At 45.1% G+C, this 21,698-nt stretch overlaps 1 protein-coding gene across 1 annotated transcript; it reads left to right on the top strand.

The window, feature by feature from the left end:
- The first annotated feature begins 1,802 nt into the window (after positions 1-1,802).
- Positions 1,803-21,691, top strand: LOC139750383 (putative protein MSS51 homolog, mitochondrial). Its single transcript, XM_071665118.1, is given in 9 exon segments — positions 1,803-2,153; positions 5,932-6,053; positions 10,457-10,634; positions 11,569-11,759; positions 13,798-13,902; positions 16,743-16,769; positions 16,771-16,833; positions 20,487-20,642; positions 21,408-21,691. Coding segments are annotated over 9 exon segments (1,212 nt in total). The 5' UTR covers positions 1,803-1,936; the 3' UTR covers positions 21,561-21,691.
- The last annotated feature ends 7 nt before the right edge of the window (positions 21,692-21,698 follow it).

Below are 21,698 nucleotides of genomic sequence, written 5' to 3' on the forward strand. Positions count from 1 at the left end.
ATGGACTTTGAGGGACATCCTGCAACCCGATATGGACTTTGAGGGACATCCTGCAAAACCCAACTTGCCGTAGTTCTTCAACATAGTCTCAACCAACTCCACATAGTCTTCGACCTTGTGATTGTCCAGGAAGCCCCAAACCACTGCGACACAGCTGTACCAAGCTGCTTCCTCCTTCCCAGTGAACTTCTTGGGGAAATATTACTCGCACTCCAGGATCTTCTTTATCTGTGCTCCGACGAAGACACCGGCTTTGACCTTTGCCTCAGACAGCTGAGGGAAGAAGTCTTGAAGGCACTTGAAGGCTGCAGACTCTTTATCTAGAGCTGAGACAAATTGTTTCATTAAGGCCTAATGTTATGAGCAGTGGTCACCACCACTGCACCTTCCGGGAGTCCACCAGTGGCTCCCACTTGACGTTATTCATCCCCTCAGAAAATTCGGTCCGCTGTTGTCAAGTCCCGCCTGCGGTAGTGCGCCGCGGTGTTACTGCTTTCCCACAGGCAAAGATGACTGGGGAAATCTGGTAAAACCACCTTGGAGACCCATCAGGAATGCCACCATTTTGAAGTCTGCGATGACCTCCTAGCTATACTCGTCATACTTCAAGGCGTATAGCAAGGTCTTGACACTGTTGTATTCTTCTTTGAGGTCCAACGAGTGAGCCAGGGGAAGAGATGGGTACTTGGTCCCGTTATGAAGCAGCACGGCTTTGAGGCTCTTGGATGAGATGTCAATAAAGAGACGCCACTCGTTCGGGTTACAGGGGATTCCGATTGCCTCGACCAGACTGGTTACATTGTGGCAGAAGCAGAGCCCATCTTGACGGGTGAAGAAGTTGGAAAAACCTAGTAGGCTAGTAGGAGTGTACCAAGAAAAGTGACAACCAAGGTCTCTCCTTACCTCTCAGGCTAGCGGGCACAATCACAGCGAGTCGGAGGGCAAAAATGGCCTCGGATGCACTCCGTCACTTTCCGCCCCTTACCTCTCAGGTTAGCGCGCACAGAGCGTCGGAGGGCTGTGATCTGCGATTTCCACACATTCGACAAGTTTCACTGCTTGAGCCTAGACGTCCAGATCTCTGCACTGAATTCTGTGAGACCCAGATCTCTGATTAAGTGGTCGAGGTCTTTAGGATTGGGGTAGTATGGGTCTGTCTCCTTAGCTGCAACTCTGAAATTGTAATCTGGATCTGCAACGCCTTCCTCCCCCTTTCTGACTTGCTGGCTCTTGTCCTGACGACGGGTGCTCTCTCTCTCTCTCTCTCTCTCTCTGGGCCGTGTGGCACAGGGGCAATGGATGATGGAAGGTTTGGATACGTGATAGCAGGCGCAGTCTTGCCAGTCCGACGTTTGGAAGGGTCCATCATGAAGAAGTAGCAATTACTTGAGTTCTCGGTGGTTTCCCGTCAAATTCTTGGGATAGCGAACTTCATGGCTCTCTCTTACCCTCTGTACCATCCTGCAAAAGAACAAGATGAAATTGTGATCATGAAATGAAAAATTGCTTATAAATTTATTTCACGCATGAGTAATGCGTAAGATTCTCTTAGTATATTCCATGCACATTTTTTCGGTAACACTGAAAATTTTGAAAAAAGTTAAAAGCAATTCTTTCTTTCCATTCATTCTATTCATTAATTTAATTCTAAAGAATCTAAAGAAATTTATATCTGCGTAGATGACATACATATCACTCACATTATTTGGCGTGTACACTCGTCACGTTGAACACCAATTAATTCTGACAGGGCTCGATAATCTTGTCCTTAATTGCTCCACAACGAGTGTCATTGTTGCAGGAAGTGTCAGGACGGGAGAAGGGTGGACGAGAAGCTGGATGTGAGTGAAGACGTGGCGCGGGCAGTGCGGCTGGCAGGGAGGTAACTACCCTTGCGTTCCTACAACTCTACCTACAACTCGCGCATTGCCGGAAAATGGCGTTTGAATTGAGTGAATACCCACCCAAGACATTCAGCGATAAGTACCAGAAGTACTTGGCGCCTCATGGAGTGTTACTGTCACCACAGCAAGTGCTGAAGAACAAGAAACTTGGCAACAATGTGGAAGAGACGCTGCGTAAGGCCTTCAAGATCACGGTGAAGAAGCTTAGGAAGATGAGGTCAGCGTGCGCCAACTGTAACGCAACGGACGGTAAGTTATATGGACGTTCTTTACCATGGTGACACCTCCTTCTCTCTCCTTTATAGATGTCAACGTGAACACAATCACACTGGCGTCAAGTCTACTACAAAGGTGAGTGCTGAAGGACCAGAGATTAATCTCAGGATATCTGGATAGTAGAAGCATTTTCGTCTAAATATCACATAACATGTTTTGCAGGTTTCTCTGTGGAGATGTTACACTCCCACCAAAGATCCATTTTCTTAACTCCACACACATTTCTTGGATGATCCATTTCATTGACTTATAGTGTCCTAACCAAGTCTCCTCTTGTACCACGACACATGGTTGTCTAATTCGTGAGAGCTTTAGTTACAATATCTGATATTCATCTTCCACCACACCAAATGACTCTCAGTTCAACACTTCGCAGGTGGATCTGAACTATGGTTTATTCCACACGTCAGGATCTATGACATATTATCCTAGATCACTGAACTATTGCGTTTGGCAATCTTTTCTACTTTACCAATAACCAAATATAGAAATGAACTTTCCAGCGCCTTGTTGGTTTTCTGGGTGTGAACCTCAGTTCGGATAGATGGCAGCTAGCTCACCTAATTGGACATCCTTCCTTTGGTTGGTAGGTGGATGGGTTCCAGTTTCAGTTGGAATAGATCACACAGTTGACACGCCTGGCCAACGACAGCCCACATTTTGGCACCTTTTTCTAGGCTTGTCCAGGCCTAGACATATGACCCTTACTGACTGGCATAATAACTCTCCCAGGCGATGACACTTATATATATATATATATATATATATATATATATATATATATATATATATATATATATATATATATATATATATATATATTTCTTTTTTTTATACTATTCGCTATTTCCCGCGATAGCGAGGTAGCGTTAAGAACAGAGGACTGGGCCTTTGAGGAAATATCCTCACCTGGACCTCTTCTCTGTTCCTTCTTTTGGAAAATTAAAAAAAAAAAAAAGAGAGGGGAGGATTTCCAGCCCCCCGCTCCCTTCCCTTTTAGTCGCCTTCTACGACACGCAGGGAATACGTGGGAAGTATTCTTTCTCCCCAATCCCCAGGGATATATATATATATATATATATATATATATATATATATATATATATATATATGATGCCCAGACTAGTCCGTGATGATAATATGAAGGTGAAATCGCACTTCAGTAGTTCATACAATTTCATTTAACATGTAATTTTTCTATACATATGGTACGACATGTTTCGTGGAGACAATCCATCTCCTCAGGTGCCAGTACTTAACAAAGTTATTTAAATCCCAACATCACACTTGAGTCCCGCCGTCCAAGGCCAATCGATACAGACTAACCACTGTCTGCTTTGTCTGGCAGTAACTGTTGTAAGGGAGAGTGATTAAGGGAGGTCACGTGGCGGGGGTTGACCTGGGTAGCTGGGTGTGTCTTGAACAACTCTTTTCATCTATGTTTTCGTGTTTTGTCAATTCTCTCATAATGATTTGGTTAATGCTAAGATGGTCTTTAAAATTGCCTGGGGACAAATTAAAGTTCTTAGTATTAGCAATTAAGATTGATTGATGTTACGTGTGGCATAATCAACAGAGGGGTATAGAATAACGGGATTTTCAAGATCTATGGGATGATCATTTTCATGACAATGTTTAGCGATCGCATTTCTGTGGTCATCCCTGCGTACTGCATGACGGTGCCAATAACACCTCTCCGTTACAGTTTTTCCTGTCTGGCCTATATAAACATCTTTACATGCTTTACATCTGACGGCGTAAAAACTGAGTTGTTGTATGATTTGGCCTACTATTTATTAAGGTCTTACTGATGGTGTTATTGTACTGGAAAGCAACATTACGCTGATTTTTAGAACATGTCTTAGATTAGCTAAGTTGGGAGAATAGGGCAACACTAAACATTTAAGATTATCCTTATTTGTCATATTCTTGTTACAAGAAGCATAAAATGTCTTCCTAGCTTTCCAGTAAGCTTTGTTCACAAACCAATTGGGATAATATAACTGCCTAAAGATACGTCTTATGGAACTACATTCACCTACCAGGCCTATGGGATCACATTTCTGTAGTGCTCTTAAAAACACAGACACATAACTACAGACATTTTCACAGAAGAATCATGTACTGAGAAATAATGAATATATCTCTCAGAGTTGGTAGGCTTCCTGTGGGTTGTAAAGGACAAATGATAAGATTCTTTATTTATCAACACAATAGAAAGGGCAGTTTGCATTCTTTTCCCCCATTCCATCTGGAATTGCTGGTGGAGTGGATGTTATTTACTTCATTAAAGAAAACATCACAATCTTGGGAGGATGGCCACAGTGACCACACATTATCCACGTATCTAAACCAGACTTTCGGATGATTTCTGATTGAAGTTAAAATTTCAGTCTCAAAATATTCCATAAATAAGTTACTAAGAATCGGACTAAAAGGGTTTCTCATGACAAAACCAAATGTTTGTCAATAGAATTCACCTTCACCATCTTGGAAAACATTATTAGAAACACAAAGCTCAACTCAATGAAAGTTTTATGGGCAGGGGCAAGACGAGGCTGACATCAGGCAACTTCCTCCTTAGATATGTGATGGTTTCATTAATGGGGACTTTGGTGAAAAGGGAATTCACATCAAAACTATGATCAGGCAAATTAATGTTTCTGACTTTGTTAACTAAATCTAAGCTATTAATAATATGCGATGAAGAGATTTTTCCTTGAACATTACTAAAATGGTTTGCAAAACACATTGGCATAGACTTTGTGGTGCTAAGTCTCCCATGATCTCCCTCAGCAGCAGCCCCGAGTCGCTGGAGCTCCTGCTTTCACCAGCAAAATTCTTGTGGGACATCAGAAACGCCTGTCTCCTGCAGCGGTCTATTAAGGGATCTTAGCTATGCCCTTCTTTCCTGTAGCACAAAACAAAAAACCAAGGCAAACATCTACCAACTGAGAGCCTCGGCAACGCCCCTTTCCTTCTGCAGAAGCTCCATGAGATCCGGCATATACACAACTTTCTCACGGGACTCTTGCCTCGCATCGCTTCACATCTCCCACCCTAGCACAACGCAACAACTCATTCTAGTCCCTCCGACACCATCCTTTCGGAACGCTTGCCACACTTCTTGCTCCTGCAGCAAAACCACGAGCCAGCTGTCTTCAGAAACCCAGCCTACCTCATCCTGCAGCATATGTAACAGCTTTCCCTGAGTTACATCATCTATGTAATTACCTTAAAGTATTCTCTTGTTAACCGTGTCCTGACCTGTCTTTCAGTCTTTCTTCATTACAAACAGATACGTTAGACGCATAAGAACATCCGCTAAGATTCTGATTTTACTTACGTTTTCCCCACACACTCTTTACCCACACAGCACTCACTCAACATTATCGAAATCCTCCGAATCTTTCTCGCAAGCTTGATCATCTCCACGGATGACTAGATGTGATCTCGTGTCGAGGTTATTGACACGTTACCACGAGATACTGTGAAGAATACTGGACCCAGTCAAACCAGCTTGACCCACCCAACCTCCTCACCGTTACTCTCCACATTTACCGATCTGATCATGTGTTATGTATTTCTACATATCATTAATGAGGATTTCGTCCGCTCATACACCATGTAGAAACTTTGTTCACCGTACACCATGTAGAAGCAATATTCTGGCTAGTTTTCTCGTAGAGTCTTTGACATGATACTCCTCTTGGTTTATGTAGAGTGTTTTCAAGTGCTGGTATGTTGGCAGGGGTGAGTGTGGAGTGTGAGGGGTGCGGGGCGGCGCGCTACTGCAGCCAAGAGTGCCGGGCCCAAAGGCAACCCACTCACGCGCTCGTCTGCCACAGCCTAAGGAACGAACTCCTGGACCAGGTGAGTGTAGCGCCAGCCAGCCCACATGATCCTTAATGCCCGCCATGCCACTCCGTCATACTGCCTACCACACTTCTCATTCATACTGTTCACCAAAGCCACTCCTTCATACTGCTCACCACACTTCTCATTCATACTGTTCACCAAAGCCACTCCTTCATACTGCTCACCACACTTCTCATTCATACTGTTCACCAAAGTCACTCCTTCATACTGCTCACCACACTTCTCATTCAGCATCCATACTGTTCACCACCAAGCAGCCTTTAATGTCACCAACTTTCATCTACGTTCACAACACTACTGTCATACTGGTCACCTACACTCTCATTCATACTGTTCACCAAAGTCACTTTCATACTGTCACCAATTCCATATATGTTCACCAAAGCCACTCCTTCAACTGCTACACCAATTCTCATCATACTGTTCACAAAGTCACTTTTCATACGCTCACCAATTCATCATAGTCACCAAGCACTTTCATACTGCCACCACACTTCCATATGCTGTCACAAGCTAATTCAAACCGTAGGGACTGGTCATCGGTCTCCAGCTGTGTCAGAGAGAGAGAGAGAGAGAGAGAGAGAGAGAGAGAGAGAGAGAGAGAGAGAGAGAGAGAGAGAGAGAGAGAGAGAGAGAGAGGTTTCTTTGACCACGCAGGGAGATAATAGGGAGGGTCATAGGATTAGTAGGGAGACACGTCTTGGCAAGAGGTAAAGTCATTAAGGATGGAGTTGAAAGAGAAAGGAGAACCACAGAGAGCTGCTCTGTCATTACGAGAGACACATTCATTGTGTCGTTAGGGTTCGATAGCAGAGGGAAAGTAGCGCTACTGTCGTGAGGTTTTTGGCGGGACGACCAGAGAGATCTGTGGGTGGAAGAAAAGGAAATGTTGTCTCACTTCCTTTGCGTCAAGGAAGACCTCACCTCACGGATAACGTACTTACTACGAATTCCAGAGAAGATGAAAGATGAATGCAAGTCAGAGGAAGGAGAGTTGGTTTCTGGTCCAATATGTCAGGTCCCTTACCCATGCGGCTTCAGAGCAAGGATGGTCTGAACGAATGGATTGGAAGATGGCCTAGAAGGAGGAGGGAACTTTTGCTCTCGTATCAGCGCCAGTAATTCCTGTTGTACGCTTAACAGAGACAGAAGCATGACTAATAATATAGAGAAAAGTTGAAAACTAATTTCGTAAGTTAGTCCAGTCAATGACATTAGAGTTTAGAGTGTGCAGAGAGAGGAAGAGGTGCGGTTAGCGAGAAGAAATGTTGAAGTGTGTGGTCAGATAAACGAATCAGGTGGTGAGACTGCGTACGTCTGGCGTGGAGGATGACAGGTGAGAAGTAGATGATGTAGTGTGTTGGTAGACTGGTAGCGAGGGTTTGAGGTATGGTTAACGTGGATGATGTGGTCAACCAGACCATACTTCTTTACAACACCACTGGTTCATACTGCCTACCACACCACTCCTTCATACTGCCCACCACACCACTCCTTCATACTGCCCACCACACCACTCCTTCATACTGCCCACCACACCACTCCTTCATACTGCCCACCACACCACTCCTTCATACTGCCCACCACACCACTCCTTCATACTGCCCACCACACCACTCCTTCATACTGCCCACCACACCACTCCTTCATACTGCCCACCACACCACTCCTTCATACTGCCCACCACACCACTCCTTCATACTGCCCAGCACACCACTCCTTCATACTGCCCACCACACCACTCCTTCATACTGCACACCACACCACTCCTTCATACTGCCCACCACACCACTCCTTCATACTGCCCACCACACCACTCCTTCATACTGCCCACCACACCACTCCTTCATACTGCCCACCACACCACTCCTTCATACTGCACACTATATCACTCCTTCATACTGCCCACCACACCACTCCTTCATACTGCCCACCACACCACTCCTTCATACTGCCCACCACACCACTCCTTCATACTGCCCACCACACCACTCCTTCATACTGCCCACCACACCACTCCTTCATACTGCACACTATATCACTCCTTCATACTGCCCACCACACCACTCCTTCATACTGCCCACCACACCACTCCTTCATACTGCCCACCACACCACTCCTTCATACTGCCCACCACACCACTCCTTCATACTGCCCACCACACCACTCCTTCATACTGCCCACCACACCACTCCTTCATACTGCCCACCACACCACTCCTTCATACTGCCCAGCACACCACTCCTTCATACTGCCCACCACACCACTCCTTCATACTGCCCACCACACCACTCCTTCATACTACCCACCACACCACTCCTTCATACTGCCCACCACACCACTCCTTCATACTGCCCACCACACCACTCCTTCATACTGCACACCACACCCCTCCTTCATACTGCCCACCACACCACTCCTTCATACTGCCCACCACACCACTCCTTTGTACTGCCCACCGCACCACTCCTTCATACTGCCCACCACACCACTCCTTCATACTGCCCACCACACCCCTCCTTCATACTGCCCACCACACCACTCCTTCATACTGCCCACCACACCACTTCTTCATACTGCCCACCACACCACTCCTTCATACTGCCCACCACACCACTCCTTTGTACTGCCCACCACACCACTCCTTCATACTGCACACCACACCCCTCCTTCATACTGCCCACCACACCACTCCTTCATACTGCCCACCGCACCACGCCTTCATACTGCCCACCACACCACTCCTTCATACTGCCCACCACACCACTCCTTCATACTGCCCACCGCACCACTCCTTCATACTGCCCACCGCACCACTCCTTCATACTGCCCACCACACCACTCCTTTGTACTGCCCAGCACACCACTCCTTCATACTGCCCACCACACCACTCCTTCATACTGCCCACCACACCACTCCTTCATACTGCCCACCGCACCACTCCTTCATACTGCCCACCACACCACTCCTTCATACTGCCCACCACACCACTCCTTCATACTGCCCACCACACCACTCCTTCATACTGCCCACCACACCACTCCTTCATACTGCCCACCACACCACTCCTTCATACTGCCCACCACACCACTCCTTCATACTGCCCACCACACCACTCCTTCATACTGCCCACCACACCACTCCTTCATACTGCCCACCACACTAGTCGTGTAAACTACACTTTTCTTGTCATCCACACGTGTCACTTTAACTTGTCAAAAGCAGTGGTAGTGAGTTGTGGTCATGGTGGTGGGTTGTGGTCATTGTAGTGAGTTGTGTATTGTGGCAGAGTTGTGGTCATGATGGTGAGTTGTGGTCATGATGGTGTGTTGTGGTCAAGGTGGTGTGTTGTGGTCATGGTGATGAGTTGTAGATGTTGGTTGTGTTCTACTGGTCATCACGGAGACCCAATCATCGTGGTAAAACACCACTGTGGTGACGTCTCTGGGCATATTATTGACGTATGATAGTGACGTCATTATCGTAGTGAATGACGAGTTACGAGGATGACGTACGAATGGTGATGACGTGTGAATCCGATGGTGGTGTGGTGGAATGTCTGTGGAGGTTATGGTAGAAGATGGTTGTGATAGAGGTTGTGGGCCTGGAGTTTCATATGCTATGAGGAGAGTGTCCCTTCTGTGTTGTGAGGAGAGTGTCCCCCTTCTGTGTTGTGAGGAGAGTGTCCCTTCTGTGTTGTGAGGAGAGTGTCCCTTCTGTGTTGTGAGGAGAGTGTCCCTTCTGTGTTGTGAGGAGTGTCCCCCTTCTGTGTTGTGAGGAGAGTGTCCCTTCTGTGTTGTGAGGAGAGTGTCCCTTCTGTGTTGTGAGGAGAGTGACCCTTCTGTGTTGTGAGGAGAGTGTCCCTTCTGTGTTGTGAGGAGAGTGTCCCTTCTGTGTTGTGAGGATAGTGACCCTTCTGTGTTGTGAGGAGAGTGTCCCTTCTGTGTTGTGAGGAGAGTGACCCTTCTGTGTTGTGAGGAGAGTGTCCCCCTTCTGTGTTGTGAGGAGAGTGACCCTTCTGTGTTGTGAGGAGAGTGTCCTTTGTGAGGAGAGTGTCCCCTTCTGTGTTGTGAGGAGAGTGACCCCTTCAGTGTTGTGAGGAGAGTGTCCCCCTTCTGTGTTGTGAGGAGAGTGACCCCTTCTGTGTTGTGAGGAGAGTGTCCCCCTTCTGTGTTGTGAGGAGAGTTGACCCTTCTGTGTTGTGAGGGAGTGTCCCTTCTGTGTTGTGAGGAGAGTGTCCCTTCTGTGTTGTGAGGAGAGTGACCCTTCTGTGTTGTGAGGAGAGTGACCCTTCTGTGTTGTGAGGAGAGTGACCCTTCTGTGTTGTGAGGAGAGTGACCCTTCTGTGTTGTGAGGAGAGTGGAGGTTCAGGAGCGTGGTTGTTCCCCTGCACCAGGTGGTGGAGTGCCTGCCGTCGCCAGTGTCCCTGGGACGAGAGGTCCTGCAGGGACGTGGGGGCAAGGTCAGCCACTGGGACGACTGGTTCACCAGACATACGGTGCTCAGGGAGCGCATCGCACCCGCCGCCAGCCTGGTCGCTCAGTGGTGGTCATACACTGGCCTCCCGAACCCAGGTCAGTATGTCCTCCGTACCCAGGCAGGATAGTCTCACTTTCACACCCAGGTCAATATTACTTTCGCACTCAGGCAGGATAGTCTCACTTTCACACCCAGGTCAGTATTACCTCCGTACCCAGGTAGGATAGCCTCACTTTCATACCCAGGTCAGTATTACCTCCGTACCCAGGCAGGATAGTCTCACTTTCACACCCAGGTCAGTATTACCTCCGCACCCAGGTAGGATAGTGTCACTTTCACACCCAGGTCAGTGTTACCTTCGTACCCAGGCAGGATAGTCTCACTTTCACACCTCCGCACCCAAGGGAGTTTTACTTTCACACCCAGGTCAGGCTTACATCCACACGCAGGTTAGCGTCACCTGTATGCCCGGGTCAGAGTGGCTCAACATACCTCCTAGGTCATCCTCCCATCTCATGAGCCATAGTTCCTGGCACCCAGGCCAAAGTGGTCCACTCAGCTACCTTCGTCATCAAATCCCTGGGTAAGGGTCAACTTATAGAGCTCCAACTGGGAGGGGGAACCTGTCTAGGGGAAAATTGAGGGTCGCTGGGAGGATCCTATGGTTCTCGCACCTCCAGAGCAGTGTAGTTTTGGTTGTTGACATCAGCAGGAACGGGCCGGTTTACACACCAACACACTAGGACGCCTGCCAGTTGCACCTCAAAGGAACAAGGCTTTTTCTTGATTCCTCACTATTTTCCTCACTAATAATGTACTCAGCAAAATGTCAAGACATTGTAGCATTTTCCCCTTTAATGTGCTATTTTAGATTCTTCCAATGTTATCACTATGATACATTAGCAAACTGCATTTTATAAAGCATTTTGGCCACTTCTGCAGACATGCGATATGTAGCTACAGATGAACATAAACCTAAATACTAAAATGTTGGATTACCGTAGTAAGGCCGATGTTTTGTGTGGGTAGGAGAGGCTTCACTGCGGGCCTCACTAGAGAGGATTGTCTCCAACGTGTTTAGCACGGTGCTCACCATCGGCCACTGCATCTACTGGTTCCCGGCGCTCCAGCCTGCCTTCAACGACGTCAAAGAGCTCCACATTCATCTGCTCGGCGCTGACCAGCCCGAAGTGGGCGCTGTTGAGTCTGGCCTCATCCAGGTGAGTAAATATTACCTTATTGCATAGCATACGCTTGTGAGTCTCCATTTCTTACACTTCTTTATCAACTTGCAGCTTTCTAATTTCTGTATTCTCACTACATTCACAGTTTCACTACTTAGCTTATCGTAAACCTCTTATCTTATAGAAATACATCTTTGTATTCATAACCTCGGATTGTTTCACCTTTCAGAGAGCAGTTCACAGTCGACTCTGTCAAAATGACTTTAAGATTTTAAGACTATAATCAATTTCCCTTTTTTCTTTTCTCTCTTTTATGATAGACAAATATATTGCCACTAACTTCTTCCTATTAAGCCAACTTACTTATTTCACGCTCCATCATTGTTGTCATTACCTTCTGCATTAGATTTCATTATTTCCTTAAGCTTGGCTACTAGCTTGACATGCATATTGCACTTTAAGTTTAACAAAAGTTGTAAAAAAAAACTTGGCTGATCTGTCTCCGGGGTTGTTGGTCGATCAGCATTTCCCACTTTCTCCATCAACAGTAGTGTTCCCCAAGCTTCTGTCCTGTTTATTACACTTTTTTCTCTTATCCATCAACAGTTTCATTTCTTCCACAAAAAAAACCTAATGCTCTCATACGCTAACGACTCAACAATACATTCCTCAGAAACCTTTAATTCTGATGCTTCTTCTAACACTCGATCTGCGTCTTGCATCGACACTACTTCCTCAATAAGCTCAGACTTGGACAGGATGTCTCAGTAGGGTAGACGAAATCGGGTTAAGTTTAATCCCTCTCGGACCCAGTTTCTGACCGTCTCTCTATCCAGAATTCCTGACAATTTTTCTCTCACCTTCGACGGTATTACTGACACATCCTCCCATTCTGGAAATCCCACATTACGGAAATAAATCTGTCTAAGAAACTAGGATGGAATTTCTTTTCTTCCAAACAGTTGCTCCGTTTATACAAAGGATTAGTCCTTCCTTCTATGGAGCACTGCTTTCACATCTGTGGTGGTTCTTGCTGAGCATCCTTACTTGACAGAGTTGAGTCGAAAGTGGTCCGATTTATCACCTCTCTTAGGCTAACGTCAACGCTTGACCCACTTGCCCTACGCCTCCGCAATGTTGGTTCACTTTCCCTCTTCTACAAGTATTACTTTGGTTTTTGCTCCCGAGAGCTGGCTGCTTGTATACCCCCACCACTAGCTAGACCAAGAAATACTTGGCAAGCTGCTGCCTCACATGATTACTGTGTGGCCATCGGCAACTCAAGGGTGGGCTGTTTTGTTGACTGTGTCTTTCCCTACACCTCGAAGCTTTGGAACTCTCTGCCCTCTCATGTCTTTGCCAATAACTATGACCTGGCACATCTTAATAGACTGGTTTCTTATCTCCTCCAAAATTCATAAGTAGTTTCTCTTGTCTCTTCTTTTTCTCTTTCCTTAACCTGTCTATATTTCAATTAAGGTTCGGCCTTGATGTAGACTTATGTTCGTGACTGGTGCATCCACCTTAAAAAAGTATATAAATATATGGGCATACAGCTACTGGTATTCAGTCCAATATTTTCTTCATGTCTGTCTCTCTATTGGTTCTATGTCCATTGATGCAGTGACCTTCAATTCAGCTCCTGTATATTATGAACAACGAAGATCTCCTGACATCCTCAGCTTCATGGATTCAGGCAACATCCCAAACTCTGTCTCTCCTGGCTTGTGTTTCAGCCGTTGGCTCGGCCTGTCCGCACACTATCCGTGCAAACACACGTCCTTCACCAACGTAAATGTAACACAGATGTACATTTCCCGTTGCATGGATAACGAGATGACGGCATGTCACTTACGTGAAGATCAGCGTCAGGCTGCGTTGAGGGCGTCGCCTTCTGTCCTTTGCCTTGTGTCCAGCTTTTCCTGTAGCGCACAACTGGGGGACTCGGGGGGCGCCACATCCAGGCCACAGGAATGAATTTATTGCGTTGTATTATTCTGGTTCACGTGTTGGACGATGACCGTCCGTGTTGTGCTGCAGTTTCCATAGACTGACATTCGGTGTTGCTCGGCAGGTGGCGAGCCGGGTGGTGGGTCGTCCCTTGGTGGTGACCCTGGTAGCTCCTGACCTCACTCATCACCCGCAGACATTCTCCTGGACCCCAACACACCCACAACAGGTTAGTTACTGTCCCTCATTACGTGTCTCGTTATCCCACACCATGTCGCTCATCACCGTCTACCAGGTCAGTTTAGATTGTTTTGCCAGGTCAGTTTGACCTGTCTTTCATGCCAGTTAGCACCATGTATCCCCTTAGTTTCCCCCCTGCTGTAGCATTAAAGTCATCCCAGCTGACTGGCCATCGTGTACCAAGACAGTTTCACCGTGTTTACAGGTCAGGTATCACATATTAGTTCGTCACCCCTTACCAGCTCAGTCTCCACCCTTCACTAGCTCACTAACCTCTCTGTATTAAGCCTGGCTGGTCATAATGAAGCAACTATCCTTTATATTATGGTTGTAACTGGTTCGTATCTAAGCCCTCTACGCCGTTTGATTGATGGACAATACATTTTTCGTGTACGTCTCTGTGGACTTCCAATTACGTCAGGCCATATAGACTCGTACAGAGGACTCCAGTCTTCATCATTGTGCTCCACAAACCTCCGCTCGCCTGCTAGCAAGACAGCCTTCGTCGTCATCAACTGTGTGTAGCTACCATCACCTGTGTGTGGCTACTCATGTTAGTGACGGGTGTTGTGTATTAATCTGTATCGTGTCTTGTGAGAAGCCACTGACATAGATGTTTGGATCTGTGGGCTCTATCCTTCTCGGCATAAGTAATTGTGGTTCATTGTTGATGCCAGAGCCAAGTATGTAGCAACACTGCTGCAGTTGACTTCATTGATAGAAAATTGTATTTTGTAGGCTCTTGTTGGCACCCATTAGCATTTATCGACTTCAAATTTATCTCTGGAGTCGAAACTATCAGTAAATTTTGTTTCTATAACATTCTCATGCCACACTACAGTGCAGCTCGGATACATAGTTTTTTTCGACCTGCTTTCGACGTTGAGAAGTTCATTTGATTTGTAGTATATTGATTTTCAGATTTCCGAACTTTTCCTGGTAATGCTGTGAGAAACGATGCAAGACTTTCAGGATCTTCTTTAAAGGCGTTGAAGCGGCTGTCAAGTGTTTTGCACCTCCATATTTTAAATTTGAGCCCTGAATGTAAAAGCAGAACATTATTTCTCAGTGAATTTTCCCTTACAGTATGAATGTTGAACATCATCTAATATCACCATTATTTCAGCAAGTGCTACTAACAGTCCAGCATTAAACGTCCCGTCATTTCAAGGTATGCTTGTCTCGGATACCTTCCAGTTCGCCATCCCCTCGAGACCCTCTGGTTAGTCCCTTGCGGTCTCTTGCTCAAAGCGGTAACGATCATGATTTGGTGTTGCTCACTCATATTCTTCGCTTTTCTGCCTACAGACAGCAATGCTGCTATCCGCCGTGTTAAGTCATCAGAAGGTGGCACATCCTTACATGTAACCTTTTATGTCGTCAGTACTGGTTGATGGAACAGATTGGCTGAAGCGTGATCGAGTTATCGGCAAATCGTGGGACAATTTTCAAACTAGATCCATTGTCTGGCAGCCACATAGGAAGCGGAATATATGTTTACTTGAGAAAAGTGACTGTTCACCAATGTCTCTTTGTGGGAATGCTCACAGGGTCTCTGAACACTTATACTGTTGTCAGCAACATTAATTGTAAAACACCCTTTTTCTTTATGTCCTCTTGGTTTTTGGTTATAGTCGCTTTCATTTGCTGAATATGTGATAAGCGGGTTAGTCACTGCAAGTAATCTTAATAGACATCAGGGAATCATTTACAATGTCAGTTGGTGGCTCTCTCATTGGGCTGAAGACAAATTTCTGTCCTTCAACTTAAAGGAACGCCATGATTCACCTGCTGATGACAAAATCGTTTTTTTTCTTTCTTTCAAAGAATCGTATGGCCTGTGGCAAGGCAACCCAAAATTACTGTCTCTTGAGAACCTTCATTTACAATTAAAAGATTATCTTTTTTTTTTAGTAAGCAAAAGGACAAAAGTCAGGGTTGACAATGAAGGCAGGTCATATTCACCTTGAAAAATGGAAGAGACACAGGGATGAGCCTTGATGTATAACTGCTGACTGTGCAATACCATGGTTTTTTTTTCTTGAAGCTAACTATGTTCTGCTGATTTCAATGATTTTTTTTTTCTATAGCACTGTAGGTTACATATATGAACAGACGTTAATGTCAGTAGCACCAATGTCTTAAATGACTTAATGAAACTAGGATTTTATGTTGAAATTGGTATTCTATACTTACTCAGGGACTACTAAGGATGCCGTATGTCGCTATCTGTCGATTATGATCTGACAAGTAAGTATGTGGCTCATAACTCTTGATACAGTTTATGGAACTGCAAAAGACTGTCAAAAATTAATCTTATGTGTCTCATAGGTTCCGATAAAAGAGATCTGGTCAAAGTTAACGCACAGTTGAACTTCATGGATCAAGGGAATTTAAAGGAAATATATTCATTTACAATATTCCTGTACAGTAATCTATGATGTTAGCTCTCAGCAAAGATATTGTCTATTCATTTACAATATTCCTGTACAGTAATCTATGACATTAGCTCTCAGCAAAGGTAATGTCTATTCTAGGAACTGAAAGGAAGATACTGAAGGACGAACATAACTTCTCATAGATCTCTAACTTGAAAATTAAAACTGCAACAAAGGCAGATTTTGCACTTCCTCCAGAATTCATAAATACTTTCATTTGTCTTTTCTTTTTTCTTCTCCTTGTTCTCTCAGGATTTCAGCTAAGGCCCGGCCTTGATGTGGACTTTTGTCCGTGACTGGAGTCCGTGACTGGAGTCCGTGACTGGGGCCTCCAACATAAAAAAAAAAAAGAAATGAATTACTGCCGCCTCTGTACTGTTGTGTGTTGCAGGTGACGCCGGCAGTGCGGGCGGTGGCCTTACCCCGGCCTCTACCACGACTTCTGGCGGGAACACGTCGCCACCACCGACCCCGAGGCTCAAGTGAGTACACACACACACACACACACGCACACACACACACACACACACACACTCGTAAGTGAGGTACCGAGAGGGTTCCGCTGGAATAATATGGTTGAGAAGCCTAAGAATAACAATATCGACTGGAATCAACTAGACTCAAACCTAAAAGATCTTTTTTTTCTCTGCTGATTTGGAAAATGGGAATGAGGAAGGAAAAGCAGATATGTATGCGAGTAAGTGTACTTACTCATTAACTTCAAGGGAGATAAACGAAAAAGAAATGAGTTCAGTAACGACTGAGGTAAATCTATGGTAGAGTTAAGGAAGGTTAACACGGGGTGGATCAGGAAGCGCCACTATGATACCAAAATGGGAAACATTACATACGCACGCACGCCATAGGTGAGCAGAGAGAACATGTGTCAGTGCATTATGAGCTGGGTGGACGTATGGTCCCTCGCTGTGTGCGGTGGTGTACACAACACGTTCTTAGGTCAGTTAAGGTGGTGTTAACATATGGTATAGAAAACCATATATTGACAACACCTAGAGGTTCACATCATCTTGTACTGACGTTACTCGTAGTTACGATGATGAACGTCTGAACACGTATGTACATACGTTTGTGGTTAAGGCATTTATAAGTACTATTTTAACTGAAAATTTTGTGTATCATAGATTATGATTAGTTCACGATGGTATTTCATCATAAAAGATGTACTCTTTCTGTTACAGTATAACGCAGAGAGCGTTACTGGATTACGGGTTAATTGATAGGCGCGCGAAAGAGAGGCTTTTGGATGATAATGTGTTGAGTGGTGCAACTGGAGGGATGTCTGATCATTATCTTGTGGAGGCGAAAGGTGAAGATCTGTAGAGGTTTTCAGAAAAGAAAAGGGAATGTTGGGGTGAAGAGAGTGGTGAGAGTAAGTGAGCTTGGGAAGGAGACTTGTGTGAGGAAGTACCAGGAGAGACTGAGTACAGAATGGAAAAAGGTGAGAATAAAGAACGTAAGGGAAGTGGGGGAGGAATGGGATGTCTTTAGGGAAGCAGTGATGGCTTATGTAAAAGATGCTTGTGGTATGAGAAGCGTGGGAGGTGGGCAGATTAGAAAGGGCAGTGAGTGGTGGGATGAAGAAGTAAGATTATTAGTGAAAGAGAAGAGAGAGGCATTTGGTCGATTTTTGCAGGGAAATAATGCAAATGAGTGGGAGATGTATAAAAGAAAGAAGCAGGAGGTCAAGCGTAAGGTGCAAGAGGCGAAAAAGAGGTGCAAATTAGAGTTAGGGTGAGAGAGTATCATTCAGTTTTAGGGAGAATAAAAAGATATTTTGGAAGGAGGTAAATAAAGTGCGTAAGACTAGGTAACAAATGGGAACATCAGTAAAGGGGGCTGATGGGGAGGTGATAACAAGTAGTGGTGATGTGAGAAGGGGATGGATTGAGTATTTTGAAGGTTTGTTGAATGTGTTTGATGATAGAGTGGCAGATATAGGGTCTTTTGGTCGAGGTGGTGTGCAAAGTGAGAGGGTTAGGGAGAATGATTTGGTAAACACAGAAGAGGTTGTAAAAGCTTTGCGGAAGATGAAAACCGGCAAGGCAGCGGGTTTGGATGGTATTGCAGTGGAATTTATTCAAAACGGGGGTGACTGTATAGTTGACTGGTTGGTAAAGTTGTTTAATGCATGTATGACTCATGGAGAGGTTCCTGAGGACTGGCGGAATGCTTGCATAGTGCCATTGTACAAAGGCAAGGGGGATAAGAGTGAGTGCTCAAATTACAGAGGTATAAGTTTGTTGAGTATTCCTGGGAAATCATATGGAAGGGTATTGATTGAGAGGGTGAAGGCATGTACAGAGCATCAGATTGGGGAAGAGCAGTTTGGTTTCAGAAGTGGTAGAGGATGTGTGGATCAGGTGTTTGCTTTGAAGAATGTATGTGAGAAATACTTAGAAAAGCAAATGGATTTGTATGTAGCATTTATGGATCTGGAGAAGGCATATGATACAGTTGATAGAGATGCTCTGTGGAAGGTATCAAGAAGATATGGTATGGGAGGCAAGTTGTTAGAAGCAGTGAAAAGTTTTTATCGAGGATGTGAGGCATGTGTGCGTGTAGGAAGAGAGGAAAGTAATTGGCTTTTAGTGAATGTTGAATTGCGGCAGGGGTGCATGATGTTTCCATGGCTGTTTAATTTGTCTATGGATGGTGTTGTTAAGGAGGTGAATGCAAGATTCTTGGAAAGATGGGCAAGTATGCAGTCTGTTGTGGATGAAAGAGCTTGGGAAGTGAGTCAGCTGTTGTTCGCTGATGATACAACGCTGGTGGCTGTTTCGGGTGAGAAACTGCAGAAGCTGGTGACTGAGTTTGGTAAAGTGTGTGAAAGAAGAGAGCTGAGAGTAAATGTGAATAAGAGCAAGGTTATTAGGTACAGTAGGGTTGAGGGACAAGGCAACTGGGAGATAAGTTTGAATAGAGAAAAACTGGAGGAAGTGAAGTGTTTTATATATCTGGGAGTGGATTTGGCAGCGGATGGAACCATGGAAGCGGAAGTGAATCATTGGGTGGGGGAGGGGGCGAAAGTTCTGGGAGCGTTGGAAAATGTGTGGAAGTCGAGAATGTTATCTTGGAAAGCAAAAATGGGTATGTTTGAAGGGATAGTGATTCCAACAATGTTATATGGTTGCGAGGCGTGGGCTATAGATAGAGTTGTGCGGAGGAGGGTGGATGTGCTGGAAATGAGATGTATGAGGACAATATGTGGTGTGAGGTGGTTTAATCGAGTAAATAATGAAAGGGAAAGAGAGATGTGTGGTAATAAAAAGGGTGTGGTTGAGAGAGCAGAAGAGGGTGTTTTGAAATCGTTTGGTCACATGGAGAGAATAAGTGAGTAAAGATTGACCAAGAGGATATATGTGTCAGAGGTGGAGGGAACGAGGACAAGTGGGAGACCAAATTGGAGGCGGAAAGATGAAGTGAAAAAGATTTTGAGTGATCGGGGCCTGAACATGCAGGAGGGTGAAAGGTGTGCAGGGAATAGAGTGAATTGGAACGATGTGGTATACCGGGGTCGACGTGCTGTCAATGGATTGAACCAGGGCATGTGAAGCGTCTGAGGTAAACCATGGAAAGTTTCGTGGGGCCTGGATGTGGAAAGGGAGCTGTGGTTTCGATGCATTATACATGACAGCTAAAGACTGAGTGTGAGCGAATATGCGGGGGGAGGGGGTTTTCATTTCATGTGTGGCGGGGTGGCGACGAGAATGAATAAAGGCAGACAGTATGAATTATGTACATGTGTATATATGTATATGTCTGTGTGTGTATATACGTATGTATACGTTGAAATTTATAGATATGTATATGTGCTGTGTGTGGACGTGTACGTATATACATGTGTATGTGGGTGGGTTGGGCCATTCTTTCGTCTGTTTCCTTGCGCTACCTCGCTATCGCGGGAGACAGCGACAAAGTATAATAATAATAATAATAATAATAATAATAATAATAATAATAATAATAATAATGATAATAAAAATAATGATAATAATAATTATAATATATATATATATATATATATATATATATATATATATATATATATATATATATATATATATAAGTATACGGAAGGACTCAGCTACCTCTGTCATGTGTTGTTTATGTACAGGTCCGGCGACCTGACGTGGCCCTAGCTATCCACCCTGGGGTACACACGACAGAGATGCTTGCCCTGTGGAAGCCCACCCTCCTGCTGCTGGCCTACGAGCGCATCCCCGTCGCTATGACCACGTTCAACCAGGCAGAGTTCCAGGAATCCCTCGAGGTAAGACATTCCCCTCAGGTGAAGAGGTCAAGTGTTTGTCACTCACGACGCCCACCGCCGCCGTGTTGTGACAGACACATTGGCCTTCCATACGCATCTGCAGGTCGAATGGAGATCAAAGATTCCTTTGCTGTCGCTGGTGCTGTGTGATAAGAATCCTTCAGAGAAGAAGAATCCGATTCAAATGATAGATGGGATCCGGCAAGAGGATGGAGTTTAAGCGGTTAGGACAATAGCTGACGTGGAATATCGGGAAGATAATAGAGTATTTGATTAAGTAGTTAATCCATATCACTAGGATTCATCTATTATTCATAAACAAGGACGAAACTATGCAGGGAGCTTCTGTGAAGGATGATTATAGAAATACATGTCAAGCAAAAGTTGGATGATATTTGGCATATAATGACAGGTGAAAAGATATGGGGAAAGAAGAGACGAAATTTGACAGATATCTGTTAATGTGATGGTTCTTATGATAGAGTTAATAGATTATTGTTTAACTGCAGATTACATTCAGTCTTCCTCTCAACAGCTTTTGTCAGCACTCGATCCTGTAGGAAAGGGGAACAATCTAGGGTGCTATAATTTCTGCCAGACATTTGATCCCTAATGAGGTAAAAGAAGTGGTAGGTGGACATAATTGTACAGGAAGAAGTCTTCTGTAAATCTCGGACGCCATGATAAAGTTGAAACACGAAACAGAACACAATGGAAATGTGAGTTATTCTGTTTTCTTAATCAAACGAATATCTCTCTCAACAGAAACTGGAAGTTCTGAAGCCAAACATCGTGTATCAAGACGTGAATCCACTGGGTTCCCTCCACGCCAAGCAGACGCCCTACGAGCCTGACCACGTGTGGGCTGCCAACGCGTACGTTATAGCCATCGACAACATCACCAGCAGGACCACGTGAGGTGGCTGTCCATGGACCAGCACACACACTCGAGGACCACCAGTGTCCGTGGACGCTTTCTGTACTCGATCAAGCCTAACGGAACTTTGACGAAGATGAGAATTCAACAGAGGGAGCAATGGTGCTTACCTGGGCTGT

This window comes from Panulirus ornatus, chromosome 9, assembly GCF_036320965.1.
Source record: "Panulirus ornatus isolate Po-2019 chromosome 9, ASM3632096v1, whole genome shotgun sequence".
Taxonomy (NCBI): domain Eukaryota; kingdom Metazoa; phylum Arthropoda; class Malacostraca; order Decapoda; family Palinuridae; genus Panulirus; species Panulirus ornatus.